This window comes from Erythrolamprus reginae, chromosome 3, assembly GCF_031021105.1.
Source record: "Erythrolamprus reginae isolate rEryReg1 chromosome 3, rEryReg1.hap1, whole genome shotgun sequence".
NCBI classification, from domain to species: Eukaryota; Metazoa; Chordata; class Lepidosauria; order Squamata; family Dipsadidae; genus Erythrolamprus; species Erythrolamprus reginae.
Window position 1 is genome coordinate 207,878,636 of NC_091952.1, and position 15,796 is coordinate 207,894,431.

The 15,796-nt window shown below is 40.2% G+C and overlaps 1 protein-coding gene across 3 annotated transcripts in view; it reads left to right on the top strand.

Annotated features, from left to right (window-relative positions):
- Positions 1-15,796, top strand: part of SPIDR (scaffold protein involved in DNA repair) — a 198,365-nt gene that overhangs the window by 55,423 nt on the left and 127,146 nt on the right. For all 3 annotated transcript variants that reach the window (XM_070747729.1, XM_070747730.1, XM_070747731.1), the window contains exons 6-7: positions 9,162-9,403; positions 11,498-11,596. In XM_070747729.1, the coding sequence (XP_070603830.1) occupies positions 9,162-9,403; positions 11,498-11,596 (341 nt within the window). The remainder of the gene's footprint in view (positions 1-9,161; positions 9,404-11,497; positions 11,597-15,796) is intronic.

Sequence of the window (15,796 nt, forward strand, 5' to 3'; positions counted from 1 at the left end):
TACAAGCATCCCTAAGGCATATTTTTGACCAGTGTGAGAAACAAGTAGTTGTTCTAAGGCAATCATTAACCTAATCTATTATGGTAATTCTTAATTCCTAATTGTTCTGTCTGGGTCCCCCCAGATGCCAACACCAACCAAAAAGAGTAGCCAGACACACTGGTAAAAAGCAAAGGCAGTTTATATACTGGAAAGCAAACACAGGTAACAAAAACTGTTCTTACAGACAGGAACACGATGCAGTTTCACAGAGGTTTCACGAAGGCCAGGCAATAAAACAGGATTCTTGCTGGCAAAAACAACTCTGGAGATAATAAATTTCACGCCTCCCCCAAGTCTTCCAGGCTTCTAGGCCACAAGCCAAGATCAGAGATGCCAAGAATCAAAGCAAGGTCACAGGACTCCCAGTTGATAACTCTCCACGAGACTGTAAGGGCGGGCCTGCCTTTTCAATCCTGCTGAGGAGAACCACACCCAAACCCAGCTGTTGCCAATTCAGGGATGGAAATACCTTTCTAATTGGCCCCTTCTTTGAGCTGCACGTCTCTGCCTCATGTCTATTATAGCCTGTGCGTCTTCATCCAATGAATCCAGGCTACTAGCTGGGGAGAGGCCCCCCTGGGGGTCTCAGGCTGCTCTCCCTCCTCCTCCTCCTGACATTCCTCTCCCCCATCTGCCTGGTCCTCCCCCTCCTGGTCACTGTCCTCCTCCTCTGGGCATGGATCCGGCAGAGCTCCAGCCGATCCCTGAGAGGCCTCAGGCTGAATCACAACACTAATGACTACATTTCTCCATGATAATCTGTCCATAAACTGTTCCTTCAGGTCTCTACTCATGGATATACCCAGTTGATTGAGTTTACTGGGTGTACATAACATGAAGTATAATAACCAGAGAAACAGGATCCCACAACATAGTAGATTAAAATATGGTGATTGCTTTGTGGTTGAGCATATTGTATGAAAATAGTCTCCAATTTCCATTCCCCAGGAATACTAGTTTGTAACTCATATCTTCTGCTTATTAAAATACTTCTATGTACAAATTGGTGGCTGCAAAATTTAGATAAATTTTTCTTTAAATAATTATGGCAAAGGGCTGAATTGCATATGTAATATTCATCTAATGGCTTTTGGGGTATAAATAACTTTGGAAGGGAATTATTAAAGGTGAATTTGGAATTATGGATAGAAAAATATTAAGTTCCATTTATTTTGTGTTCTTAATTTTTCTTCTTCTGAACTGCTTTTCATGCTAACGAAAGAATTATTATCATACATGAATAAGTGTAACATGAGTCATGGTGGCGCAGTATTGCGGGCTAACTGCCCAAAGCCAGGAATTCAATCTTGATCAGCTGAATGTTGATTCACCCCTCCATTTTTCGGTGGTCGGTAAAATGACCATCATATTGAACATCATATTGTTGGGAGCTATATGCTGACATTTGTAAACCACTCAGAGGGTAAAGCATTATGGAATGGTATATAAGTCTGAGTGCTATTGCTAAATTGTATAACATTTGATACACTGCTTCTTGTTATATTCTTAACATCTGTGCAGGACATTATGCATGGGTACCGTCCAGAAATGTTGACTCAAAATTCCATATTCAGTTTAATTAACTGTGTTAATTAAAATCATGGACCCAATGGTTCTAAAATGTTGCAGGATATCATGTTAGTGAAATTTCCTGAAGAACATTTATGTATGGAATATTAAGAATGGACACCACATCTTAGTTTCAAAATTCCAGATAACTGCTAGATGGCAGGAGGTATAATGTTCTCTCTTTGTTGCTATCTGATGGTTATCTGGTCTACTATTAAGCATATTTGGAATTTTTGAATTGTATCTACTTTCAAATAATCTGACAGAATGTATAGTCACAAAATTATCGTCATTGTCATCACCATCATCATCTGCTTATCCCCAGGACTCAATAGGAGGATAAAAATGTTAAATCCTGTCTGAAGTTCTGGTTGACTGTACAATGAACTTGTATCCTGCTTTCTGTTAAGTGACTGGGTGACTCACAACAATGAAAACAAAGAAATCACAATAAAACCAACAAAACATAAAAGCTAACAATAAAAGATGTCACCCACGATGAAGTAAGGGGTATACTCTATTTTGCCAAATGCCTGGTTGATGGAATAATGATAGAATGTTAAGGTTCATAGCTGAAAGAGACCTTGTGTTAAGTTCAAAAATGGAGTTGCAGGCCTGCAGAAAAACTCTTGTGTCCAAATAATTATTTAACTCGTGTAAATAACTAGGAGTCAATAGATAATTAGGAAGAGATTCCATGAAACCTGAAGTTTTGTCAGCTCTAATCCTGTTCCAAGTTGCTAATTATAGCCACCTTAGAAACACCTCTTTGTTATCATTTCTAATCCTGTCTCTTTCAGTGGTCCATAGATGTACAGGGGGGGGGGAGTATTTATTCAGACACCAGTTGTGCAAGTTCTCCCACTTAAAAAAGGTGAGAGAGGCCTGTAATTGACATCATAAGTAGACCTCAAGCATGAGAGACAACATGAGAAAACACATCCAGAAAATCACATTGTCTGATTTTTAACGAATTTATTTGCAAATTACGGTGGAAAATAAGTATTTGGTCACCTTCAAAGAAGCAGGATTTCTGGCTCTCACAGACCTTCAACTTCTCTAAGAGGCTCCTCTGTCCTCCACTCATTAACTGTAGTAATGGCACCTGTTATCAGTATAAAAGCCACCGGTCCACAACCTCAAACAGTCACACTCCAAACTCGACTATGGTGAAGACCAAAGAGCTGTCGAAAGACACCAGAAACGAAGACTGAATCTGCAATAGGCAAGCAGCTTGGTGTGAAGAAATCAACTCTGGGAGCAATAATTAGAAAATAAAAGACATACAAGACCACTGATTACCTCTCTCAATCTGGAGCTCCATGCAAAATCTCATCCCGTGGGTTAAAAATGATCACAAGAACGGTGATGAAAATATCTCAGAACCACACTGGGGAACCTAGTGAATGACCTGCAGAGATCTGGGACCAACATAACAAAGGCTACCATCAGTAACACACTACGCTGTCAGGGACTCAGATCCTGCAGTGCCAGACGTGTCCCTCTGCTTAAGCCAGTATTTGTCTGGACTCGTCTGAGGTTTGCTGGAGAGCATTTGGATGATGCAGAAGAGTATTGGGAGAATGTCCTATGGTCAGATGAAACCAAAGTAGAATTGTTTGGTAGAAACACAACTCGTCGTGTTTGGAGGAGGAACAATGCTGAGTTACACCCAAGGAATACCATACCTACTGTGAAGCATGGGGGTGGCAACATCATGCTTTGGGGCTGTTTCTTTGCAAAGGGACCGGGACGTCTGATCCGCGTACATGAAAGAATGAATGGGGCCATATATCATGATATTTTGAGTGCAAATCTCCTTCCATCAGCAAGGGCACTGAAGATGAAATGTAGCTGGGTCTTTCAGCATGACAATGATCCCAAGCACACCGCCAGGGCAACAAAGGAGTGGCTTTGTAAGAAGCATGTCAAGGTCCTGGAGTGGCTTAGCCAGTCTTCAGATCTCAACCCTATAGAAAACCTTTGGAGGGAGTTGAAAGTCCGTGTTGCCCAGCAACAGCTCCAAAACATCACTTCTCTAGAGGAGATCTGCATGGAGGAATGGGCCAACATACCAGCAACAGTGTGTGGCAACCTTGTGAAGACTTACAGAAAACGTTTGACCTCTGTCATTGGCAACAAAGGATCTATAACAAAATATTGAGATGAACTTTTGATATTGACCAAATACTTTTTTTCCACCATAATTTACAAATAAATTTGTTAAAAATCAGACAATGTAATTTTCTGGATGTGTTTTCTCATGCTGTCTCTCGTGGTTGAAGTCTACCTATGATGTCAATTACAGGCCTCTCTCATCTTTTTATATGGGAGAACTTACACAACTGGTGCCTGACTAAATGCTTTTCCCCCCCACTGTAGCTTCTGCTTTCTAATTCCACTGGTATATTTAGCATTGCATTCATGACAGCCAATTTGGGTATTAACTTACTCAGAGGAAGAGTAAATGGACAGGAAAAGCTCTCAGCATGATCTTGGAATGATAAGGTGCAAATGAAAAGGAAATCATGTTATCAAAGGGAAGTTTGCATATAGTAGAATCATGTTCTTGGGAGGAAGTCTTACTTGTGTAATCTATGTAATAATAATAACATTATTGAGCAAAAGGCACTCCTGCTTGGTAAACCCTCACCGGTTTTTTAAAAAGAAATTCTAATTGATCTACTGCTCTGAATAAAGGAGCAAAACTTGTTTCAGTGTATATATGAAATTTAGGTGAAAATAAATTAATTTTAATTTTAATTAATTCCTTTATTCCTCTTTCCTTTTCCATTTTCCAAAGAATTTTTATTACATATTGATGAAGAAGGCCCACTGCAATAATATATCAACCTTGATTTCTAACCAATGTTGATCGTTTGTGATTTGTAATTTAATACTATAATTAATTGCACTGCAAATGAAATGTTTTGAAATGGAACAGTATGTATAAAGTCTGTCAATTGCTTTCCTTTACCTCCAATTGAGCTGAAGCATGGAGTTTTTTAAAAAAAACAAACAAACAGGAAGCCAATCAACATAACTTAGATTTTCTTGATGTAATTATTCTTCCCTGAAAACAGAAAGTTTATAGTCTAAGCATGTAGTTGGGTATTTAGGAGTTCAACTTCAGTTCATTTTGTCATAGACAAAAGGTTTTCATTGGATTGTATAATTAGATTTAAACAGGATCATCTTTGAAGGTTCAGTTGCTATAAATACTACTAGAAATGTTCTTAGATGTGAGATTACTTAAAACAAATAAAAGCACATTTAAATGAACAATGCTTTATTATACCAGCTATTTGACTACTGCTCAGTTTCTTAATACAAAGCATTGGTTTTTTTAAAAAAAACATCCTTCCATATATAAATTTTCTCATCTACTGTGCTCATTTTCACTTTTTATAACTTCCAAATATGATCAGCACATAAGATAAAACATTTTTGCTATGACACCAAAATTGAAAATATTCCTTGGTGTAAAAGTTAAGACTGATCCAGACCATTTTTGGTCAGCTTATGATTACTGGAAGTGAAATAGTATAATAATGTATGTCATGTTCCAAATTCAGCCTTTTAAGGATGGCGGGGAAATCTTGCGGGGTTTTATTTGGACTTTTATAATAAGTTAGCCTTGCAAAGTAGCAACCTTGCTGCAGTAGCTGCAATGATTGCAATTCAGCAAAGTGGAAACACACTGGTTAGTCCTTGACTTACGACCACAAGTGAGCCGAAAATTTCTTTTGTTCTGTGAGACAATTGTTAAATGAGTTTTGCCCCATTTTATAACTTTCTTGCCACAATGATAAGTGAATCACTGTAATAATTAAATTAGTAGGATGGTTGTTAAATGAATCTGGCTTCTCCATTGACTTTGCTTTCAGAAGGTGCCCACCATAGAAAGAGCGACCCCTGGCCAGGAGAGCAAGAAATAGTGAGAGGCAGGTGCGCACACACCCTACGAGACTGGTTCATCTTCTCTGGGCTGCCTCTGACAGTGTTTTGAAACACGCTCCTGCCTGTGAGGAGGCGGTGATGTAGGGATCGATGCTCACTTCCTCTTCCTCACAGACAGGAGTGCATTTCAAATTGCCGTAGGCAGAGCCCAGAGGAACTGAGCTAATCCCGTGGGGTGTCTCTCTCTTGCTTTCTCTCTCTCTCTCATGCACGAATGACAGCAGGTCTCCAGCTTTGCCGGTTTGATGAAGCTTGCAGCAATTCTGCAATTTGTGCATGCAGTGGCACAACAAGCCTTGCAGAGTCCTAATCCGTGAGATGGTGGTGGCAGGCCAGCTGCTCGGCTGGCACCAAGAACAGGGAGGGGAAGTGGCAGCAATGGGACATCCAACATCCCTCCTGATAATAAGCTTAGAATACCATCTCTCAGCTGTGTCGAGGGGGATGTTTGCCCAGGTGTGCTTGGTGCACTAGTTGTGGTCCAGTTTGGACTGGGAGTCTCTTCTCATGGTCACTCATGCCCTTATCACCTCGAGGTTCGAGTACTGCAATGCTCTCTACATGGGACCACCTCTGAAGAGCATTTGGAGGCTGCAAATGGTACAACATGCAGCTGTGCGAACAGTCATGGGCATGCCGAGATATGCCTATGTTTCTCAAACACTCCGCGAGCTGAAATGGTTGCTCATTGGTCTCTGAACATAATTCAAAGTGTTGGTTATGACCTGTAAAGCACTACTTGGCATGGGACCAGATTACTTATAGGACCGTCTTCTGCCTTATATATCCCAGCGACCGATCAAGTCCCACAGAGTTGTCCTTCTCCAGGTCCCGTTAACCAGGAAGTGCCGACTGGTGGGGCTTAGGGGAAGAGCCTTCTCTGTGGCAGCCTCGGTGTTCTGGAATCAACTCCCCCTGGAGATTTGCACTGTCCCAACCTCCCAAAGCCCTGAAAATACATCTCTATCTACAAGCCTGAGGGACTAAGAACTTTTAATACTTCCAGCCCTAATTAGAATAATTATGATAAATGTGGATGTCTGTTTCTTAATGTGTAGGGGTTTTAGAATCAATTTAAATTAGTTTTTTTATTTTTAGTAGCGAGATTTTTAGTACAGTGGAACCCCGACATACGAAATTAATTGGTTCCGGAAGGAGCCTCGTACGTCGAAAAATTCGTATGTCGAAACATTGTTTCCCATAGGAAACAATGGAAAAGCGATTAATGCGTGCAAGCCCGAGGGCTGAGGGGAAAAGACGTCGGCTGAGGGGTGCCCGGTGCTTCCCGGCGAGGAGGAGGAGGAGCTGGAAGTTCGCCAGGAGTCAGCGGAGAAGCGGCGCGCCTGTTTTAAAAGATCGCAGCCGGTTTGGGGGGGCTTTCCAGCCGGGTTCGGGGGTTGCTGGAAAGCCCCCCCAGACCGGCTGCGATCTTTTAAAACAGGCGCGCCGCTTCTCCGCTGACTCCTGGTGAACTTCCCCGCTTTAGGAGTCAGCGGAGAAGCGGCGCGCCTGTTTTAAAAGATCGCAGCCGGCCTGGAGGGGCTTTCCAGCAACCCCCGAGCCCGGATTGGGGGTTCGGGGGTTGCTGGAAAGCCCTTCCAGGCCGGCTGCGATCTTTTAAAACAGGCGCGCCACTTCTCCGCTGACTCCTAAAGCGGGGAAGTTCGCCAGGAGTCAGTGGAGAAGCGGCGCGCCTGTTTTAAAAGATTGCAGCCGGCTTGGAGGGGCTTTCCAGCAACCCCCGAGCCCGGGTTGGGGGTTCGGGGGTTGCTGGAAAGCCCCTCCAGGCCGGCTGCGATCTTTTAAAACAGGCGCACCGCTTCTCCGCTGACTCCTAAAGCGGGGAAGTTCGCCAGGAGTCAGCGGAGAAGTGGCGCGCCTGTTTTAAAAGATCACAGCCGGCCTGGAGGGGCTTTCCAGCAACCCCCGAGCCCGGGTTGGGGGTTCGGGGGTTGCTGGAAAGCCCCTCCAGGCCGGCTGCGATCTTTTAAAACAGGCGCGCCGCTTCTCCGCTGACTCCTAAAGCGGGGAAGTTCGCCAGGAGTCAGCGGAGAAGCGGCGCGCCTGTTTTAAAAGATCGCAGCCGGCCTGGAGGGGCTTTCCAGCAACCCCCGAGCCCGGGTTGGGGGTTCGGGGGTTGCTGGAAAGCCCCTCCAGGCTGGCTACGATCTTTTAAAACAGGCGCGCTGCTTCTCCGCTGACTCCTAAAGCGGGGAAGTTCGCCAGGAGTCAGCGGAGAAGCGGCGCGCCTGTTTTAAAAGATCGCAGCCGGTCTGGGGGGCTTTCCAGCAACCCCCGAGCCCCCAACCCGGGTTCGGGGGTTGCTGGAAAGCCCCCCCAGACCGGCTGCGATTTTTTAAAACAGGCGCGCCGCGCGCCGTGCCCCTCTCGCAGCCCCCAAGAAGGGGTTTTTTGCTTTTTTTCCCCCCCCGCCTCACGGGAGAGAGAGAGAGAGAGCAGCGCCCTGTCAGTTCCGAGCTGCGAGAGGGGCGCGGCGCGCTTTCCCGAAAGGGACGGAGAAAGCCCTCTCTCGCAGCGAAAGCGCTCCCAGCCAGGGAGAGCGTTCAGATCCCCCCACCCCCAGCAGAGAGCGTTCAGATCCCCCCACCCCCAGCAGAAAGCGTTCAGATCCCCCCACCCCCAGCAGAAGCCAAGGACCCGCAGAGCGGGGCGGCAGGGGAGGCGACCGCCTCTCCACTCACCAAGTGCCGGGATACGAGCTGAGAAGAACCGGGCTGGTTTGCTTTCCTTCCTTCCCGCGCTGATGCAGAGCAAAGCGTCACGCCCCCCTGACGCTTTTGGCGGCAAAAGAGCCCAGCGTCGCTTCGGAAGCCGCCGAAAGCGTCAGGGGGGCGTGACGCTTTGCTCTGCATCAGCGCGGGAAGGAAGGAAAGCAAACCAGCCCGGCTCTTCTCAGCTCGTATCCCGGCTCTTCTCAGCTCGTATCCCGGATTTGAGCTCGGGAGATGAACAAAAATGTCTCTCCCCTCCCAGCTCTTATCTCGAGTAGCTCGTAAGTAGAGCTGCTCGTATGTTGAGGTTCCACTGTATAATGTATTTAAATGTTTAAATATTAGATTTCTTTATGTATTGTACTCTTTGTTGTGAGTCACCCTGAGTCCCGGAAGGGCGGCATAGAAATCTGATTAAATGCATACATTCATAAATACAACATACGTATGTACGTACTTACATACATACATAGGCCAAGGCAATAAGGCCCTATCCTATTTTCGTGGAAACATGGTAGGGTCAGCTGTTCGGGATTAGGTCTGTTTCTGTGATTTTTCTTTGGTAATGATTCTCATTGCTTAGTTAGATGCTGTATTTTGTGTGTTGCTTATACTACCAATATTTTTTAAACTATTGTTAAGTATGTCACTTTTGAACCAGAAAGATAGGGCTTATTTCCATTATCAAATAAATAAGATATACCGGTAGCTACATTGATCACTTTGAATCCTTACATTCTGAATATATAGTGATGAATTATACAATTCCATGATAATAAATCATTATTAGTTAGTGTTAATTCATTAGCTTCTTTAAATAGATGGTTTTTTTTTTCTATCTTGACAATTTCTCCACAGATTTCAGAATATTCATCAGATGATGATAATTTTCAAGGAAACAAGGTAGAATCAGAAGCTACTAATGTAGACTTCCCTAAAAAGTTCCAGTTCTGTTTTGGAATAGGGTTGGAAACCGACGCAGGAAGATCAGCCACTGACTGGCTAAAATCTGCTCAGACCCTTCTACAAACACCTAAGAAAAAAATAGAAAAAAGTTTGAAGACTCCAGAAGATTCTGCCAAAAAAAGAAAATTGCTGAGGTAAGCATCAGTTGCTCAAAGTAACAACATCATTAATTTTAGAATTACATTTTTGAAACTTTGAAAAAAGATGGCATTGGCCATTTCACTTTTTATCATGTTTTGTTGCTAGTTAACTTTTTTCACGTTTTCCACAAAATGATAAAAACTCCTGCTGAGTTTGTCTGTTTGTAATCTTCGATTAGGTATTTCTTTAATGCTATAATCGAGCACCTCCACCTCTTTTTAGCAACAGGGCAGTTAATTTGATTTCTATGTATACCACCTGGTAACGTCTAAGTATGGAGGCCTCATTTTGGTTGTTTGAAGACAATTTGGATTATGAAGAATTGATTGCGGTGGCAGAAATTGATAAGCTGGTCTCTTGCTCATTTTAGTTGCCTAAGCCAGTGATTTTCAACCTTTTTTGAGCCGCGGCACATTTTTTACATTTACAAAACCCTGGGGCACATTGAGCGGGGGGAGGGTGGGGGCTAAAAAAAGTTTGGACAAAAAAATTATCTCTCTCTCTCTTCCTCCCTTTCGCTCTATTTCTCTTTCCCTCCCTCTTTCTCTCCCTTCCTTCTTTCTCTCTCCATCCCTTTCTTTTTTTCCCTTCCTTCCTCTCTCTTTTGCTCTCTTTCTGTCTCCTTCCCTCCCTCCCTCTATGTCTTTCTCTCTCTCTCCTTCCCTCCCTCTCTTTCTCTCTCTCTCTTGCTTTCTCTCTCTCTCTCTTGCTTTCTTTCTCTTGCTTTCTTTCTCTCTCTGAGCTTCGCGGCACACCTGACCATGTCTCACGGCACACTAGTGTGCCACGGCACACTGGTTGAAAAACACTGGCCTAAGCCATACAACCCAACTACATTTTCCTCTAATGTTTGCAACTTTCCCATTCAAATCTCCAATCATGAGCAGCACTTACTTGTATGTCGATTTCAAACTGAACTTAATCATAGAAATCAACCTCTTCTTCTTTTGCATTGGTAGTTAGAGCATAAACTTAAAAGATTGTCTTAATAAAAATATATATTGCAGCACAAAAATACTCTAGAACTTATAATACACGGTATCCACTTAAATACGACAATCAAGCAAAAGCCTTTAATGTGGCTTCAATACAGATTTTTCTTCATAGAAGTAATTCAAAATAGGGTCACAGTTGAAAAATGATGTTTAAGAAGTGAATTATTAAATTATTCAATCATGCATCTGACTGAGAGCAGCTTTACCAAGAACAATTCTTGTTCTTAGCTTTGAGAGTATTGAATATTATTTGCAAATAAGTAAGTTTCAGAACTGCTTTTAATAAAATTGTTTGGAAGTCCTTTCCCTTTAGAAATACTGAACTTTTTCAGCTATGGACAGTTTTCAGACCACAGAAAGTACACACTTGACCTAGCTTATGAAATGAATCATGAGGTCAAGTATGTACAAGGAGTATTTTGGGACACATTCCTTACCAGTGGTCACTTGTCTTCCAGTAATATTCTGTAGGGCAATGGTCAAAAGTACACTTGCCTTAGCTGAAATTACACTCTTCAGGTAGAAAGTTATTCTGACCCAAAGAATATCCTTTTAAAATTGTTCTGGTTTTTATTCCAATTTTTAAAAACTGTTTATTGAAACTTCCTATATTAAATGTAGAATTTATTACACACAGTCTGTATAGAAACATAGAAACATAGAAGACTGACGTCAGAAAAAGATCTCATGGTCCCTCTAGTCTGCCCTTATACTATTTCCTGTATTTTATCTTACAATGGATCTATGTTTATCCCAGGCATGTTTAAATTCAGTTACTGTGGATTTACCAACCACGTCTGTTGGAAGTTTGTTCCAAGGATCTACTACTCTTTCAGTAAAATAATATTTTCTCATGTTGCCTTTGATCATTCCCCCAACTAACTTCAGATTGTGTCCCCTTGTTCTTGTGTTCACTTTCCTATTGTTTAGATTTATTTAGATAGATTTATTCCTATTGTATAAATCTATTCACATACTATTCTTAAATCTGTTGCTAAGATCTCTAGAAATTGTGTGTTGCATTTATTTTTAAAAAGTTGGAGAAAATCAGTGAATTTTGAGAATTTGAAAAGTAATTTCTTCTATCTCTAGGGGAGGGCTAGCAGAAAGATTGAATACACTTCAAAATAGAAAGAGATCCGCAGTAAACCTTTGGAGATATCAGTGTACTTCTTACCATGAAACACTGTCAGATAAGAACTATAATAAAAATATTTTACTATTATTTGGAAAAAAGTATATATTTTTTAAAAAGTCATGTTTAAATTGATATGACTTTGTAATTGTATGCTTTCAAGGCTTGAATGCTCATAATATACTTACCACCCAGAAGCCCTTCGGGATAGGAATTTTAGAAGTTTGATATATAAATATTTTGTGTTGCTTCTTGAAGGAAGAAACATGAAGAGCTTACATTTATTTACACTCAATGGTGTCTTTTCAACTTGTATGTTTGGTGGCTTTTAAATGTTCATTTTAAACATTACTGATTATCCTAAGTGTCTTAGGATAATACAGTTCAATACAGATTAAAGGGCAAGTATATGAACCTGAGTATATCCAATATGCTATTGTGGTGCGACAGAGATGGGAATTTGCTATAATGCCTTGCCCAAAATGTGTTGTCCGTTGCTGTAATGGATTCAACTCTTCTAATCTGGATCAGTTACAATCTACCTTTTCCAGAGTTACCTTGATACCCTGGGTTGAACTTTCTTTGTGTTCCCATGTAACTTTATGGCAAACAAGCTGAATCAAATTTGCTGGATCAGACTGGACCAAATGATGCAAATGTGCCCAAACTGTCTCAACTACCCTTTTTTTTGTTTCATCAGTTATTGTTCACTGGTTGACACATGGTTTCTTTTTTCACCATGGTCTATCACTATATTGCCAAAGACTCCTAGAATGTTTCCAGTTTTTAAACTCTGGTTACAGATGCATTTGTGATTTAGCCCAATATAGCAGGACTGGTAAATCAATGATAGAAAATTTTGCAATTTTGTGTATTAATACTTTTTTAAAAAATCCTGGTTTTAACACATGTTAAAAATAAAAGTAAAAATCAAACAAGATAAAACATTACAATTGGTGGTAGCTTTGTAAGTGGATAATCAAAGTGTGCCTCATTTTTAGACTGCATAACAAAATTTTGCTATGTTCAAGGAGATCAAATCATACCGATCTGATAAGAATAACTGTACATAAAAAAGATCAGAATTTTGCTGGTGTTTTACCAGATAAGAAATTATAAGGTGGGTTTTTGAGTCCTTGTAAAGTGTTGCAGTATACGCAGGACGTGAGCTGAAGTTTCAACAGTCCCTTGTCCCCAGGGGCACAAGTCTCACCTCATAGAGGTTTTTTTCATCAGCCTCCTAAAACTGATGTGTAGAGACCCTTGAAACATGCTCAAGTTAGTACTCTTCAGAATTTGGAATAAGCTATGTGATGGAAATAACTTGTTGATTTATAAAAAGAAATTTGACTGCTCAGAAAAATGTTCTTAGGCTGAGCATACTGATCCTGTTGGGTGTTCTGGTCTTTGATATATTGTTTTGAATAGATGCTCTGAGTGGAAACTCTTGAATTTATTACCCATCATTAAGAATGCATTGGAAAAGCTGCTGAAGTTTTTGTGAAATGGTCCTGTACAATGTTGGTTTGTAATTGTCCACAATAAGGAAAAGAAGTACTGTGGTAAAGGACAATAACTTCAAACAATATGCATTGAATCAGATCAATGCAACAATGGTAGTCTTCCCTTCCTCCTTCCTCAATATTACATGTAGGAAGCAAGTGGCTACCCAAAATATATCCCTTAGGAATATAGAAATGGACACTTTCAGAAGCAAAAAGTAGTTGTGCACAAATCTTAGCTGAATATAACTTCAGTGCTTCTGAGATTTGTTGTGTTCCTCTGTTGAAAAGACTGAATAATGGCTGCTATTTTGAAATAATAGTAAATATTTGTAGCTCGGGTTTTAGATTTTGGCAGTGGTTTGCTTTCCAAGCTTGTTTCAATTTAGTTTTGGAACATTTTGTTACCAGACTAGGTACCATCATCAACAGGATTGTCTTGTCCTATTCCCCTTAGCTTATAAATGTCTTGTATGCCAGTGTGTTCAGTTGGTTGTGTGGTTGGCTGTTCGTTTGGAGTTATATTTAAATTCTGAGCAGCTGATTGGTTCTTTTGTTTATTGGTTGTTCAAATGATTTTTTATATATTCATATGCTGGATCTGGGTCAATATGTTTGTTAATTGCTCCTTTGGTACAATGCCAGGCATCAACAAATTCGTGTTCATAGTGTGAAAATGACTGCTATTTTTTGACTATTTTCTGATATAATTTTAGTGTCCATTGTATTATGGAGCTCTAGAAAGCCATGCCTACATATTTAAAAGAGTTCACTTCATCATTTATCCTCCCAGATATGCAGTTTAGATCCATTTTCAAATTTATTGCATTGACTTTTTCCTATAAGCAGTAGATGGGTAAATGAAAACCTTCAGTAACAACACCAGTGTTTTCCCCCTTGATGGCACCCATTTGCAATATTGAAACACCATAGATATCAAATACTATCCTTGATCTTCATGAGCCAGTTTTTCTTTTTCGATGGTCCATCCAGTATTTTATTGACTATGGACAGCAGTTTTTTTCATTGTAGCTAGCCTGTTTGCTAAAGATGGAGATCAGGATTGCTTGGTCTGTAAATGTGATATTGTCTTGCTTCCCTCTGCTTGGTATTTATTCTGAAGTACAGAGCAACTGAATTAGGAAATGCAGTTATTATAATGGTCATCTTGTGACTTCAGTGCTTCTGCTATGACCTCATCACACCCAACAGCTTTATTTTACTTAAATAGTTGTATATCTGCTTTGATGTTCACAGTGCTTGGCAGCTCCTGGTTCATCAAGAAGATGTAAGTTGTGGAGTGGTTTTACAGATTCTCAGATTCTTTGTGATTATATAGCTGATGGAAATATTATTCAATTCAAACTTCAGTAATGCAACATAGAAAAATATCATGGGCATTGTGAATGTGGCCACTGATATTATGCATACAAAAGATACCATAACATGATATATTTCCCCCAGTGTTCCCATTGCTTGGTAGCTTCTTGCACCGCATTATTACAGTACCTTATTTGTTCCAATTGCAGATGGCAAATGGCATGGTGGATTTGTTGGTATTATCAAATATATTACATATTTACATTCGATTAACAGAGAAGAAAAATATGGGAGAAGGGATGAGCCAGAAGATAGTCAATGGGCAAAAGAGTATACGTTTCTTAATTAGCTATTACATTTTTAAAATCTGAATTTTCTTCTCTCTGAAAAATAGAGTAAAATGTAGTTTTATGTTGTACCTCCATATTAATGGTAGGATACAGGACTTATGTATAATTCCTTAAACCAGCATTTTCTTCTTTCTGAAATTATCTATACTTTAAGAAGTTGCAGATAGTTGTGTGTCTTTGAGTTCTATGAAGTTCTTTGTAATTGTTGAATTTGACATATTGTACAGGCCTTCTATCTATGACCAAGATCTAACTCTGAAATAGGCATGCTCTTTGTTTAAAGAACTATGAAATGAACAATGCCACCTGGTTGCTTCTTTTTCATGAAAAAACTGCATTTTAAGGATGCAATAATGACTATACTCCATTTAGATTATTTTTATTGATAATACTATTTAATTGCCTTCCCCGAGTATATTAATTTTATAATTGCTGTCAATTTCAGTGAATACTAGAAGTAAATATTTTAGAGTTCCAGAGAATGGTGGATTGTGACCTCTGATCATTTATTTTTTCTTTTTTATGTTGAAAAAAATAGTACTTTGTTTCTTTCTGTGGCACATACAAACACATTTGTTAAATAGAAGCCTTTACAATAGCCCAAGAGATATGTTTATAAGAAGCTAGAAAATACATATCAATATCTTCATCTTAAATCATAGATTTCCAAATAGGATTATATGCCTGTAGTTTTTTCTCACAATTGCCTACCTTATTTGAGGAAAGTAAAGTGCTATTTAAGTAAAAGTAAACATTTTTCAAGTCTAAGCTTTTATGATTAGGCTTAAAGTAGCACTTACTTAAGTTTGTACAATGTGTGTACACTCCCCTTTTTTCTCTATGGATTGAGTCATTGGTTTTATGTTTAAAAAGCTTCTCCTGCCAGATGTCTTCTGGCTTAGTTGGTACACCTGTGCACAAGTATCTGTAACCTCCTTCAACAGAAAATAAGAACAATGAAAGAATGTTGTTATATAATTGATAATAAGCTTTGTGGATTTAACAGGATTATATTTTTGGAAAGAAACCATCTTAAGTGTTCAGCATAGAAATGTTATCCTAAAGAACAATTTCTGAAGATAAT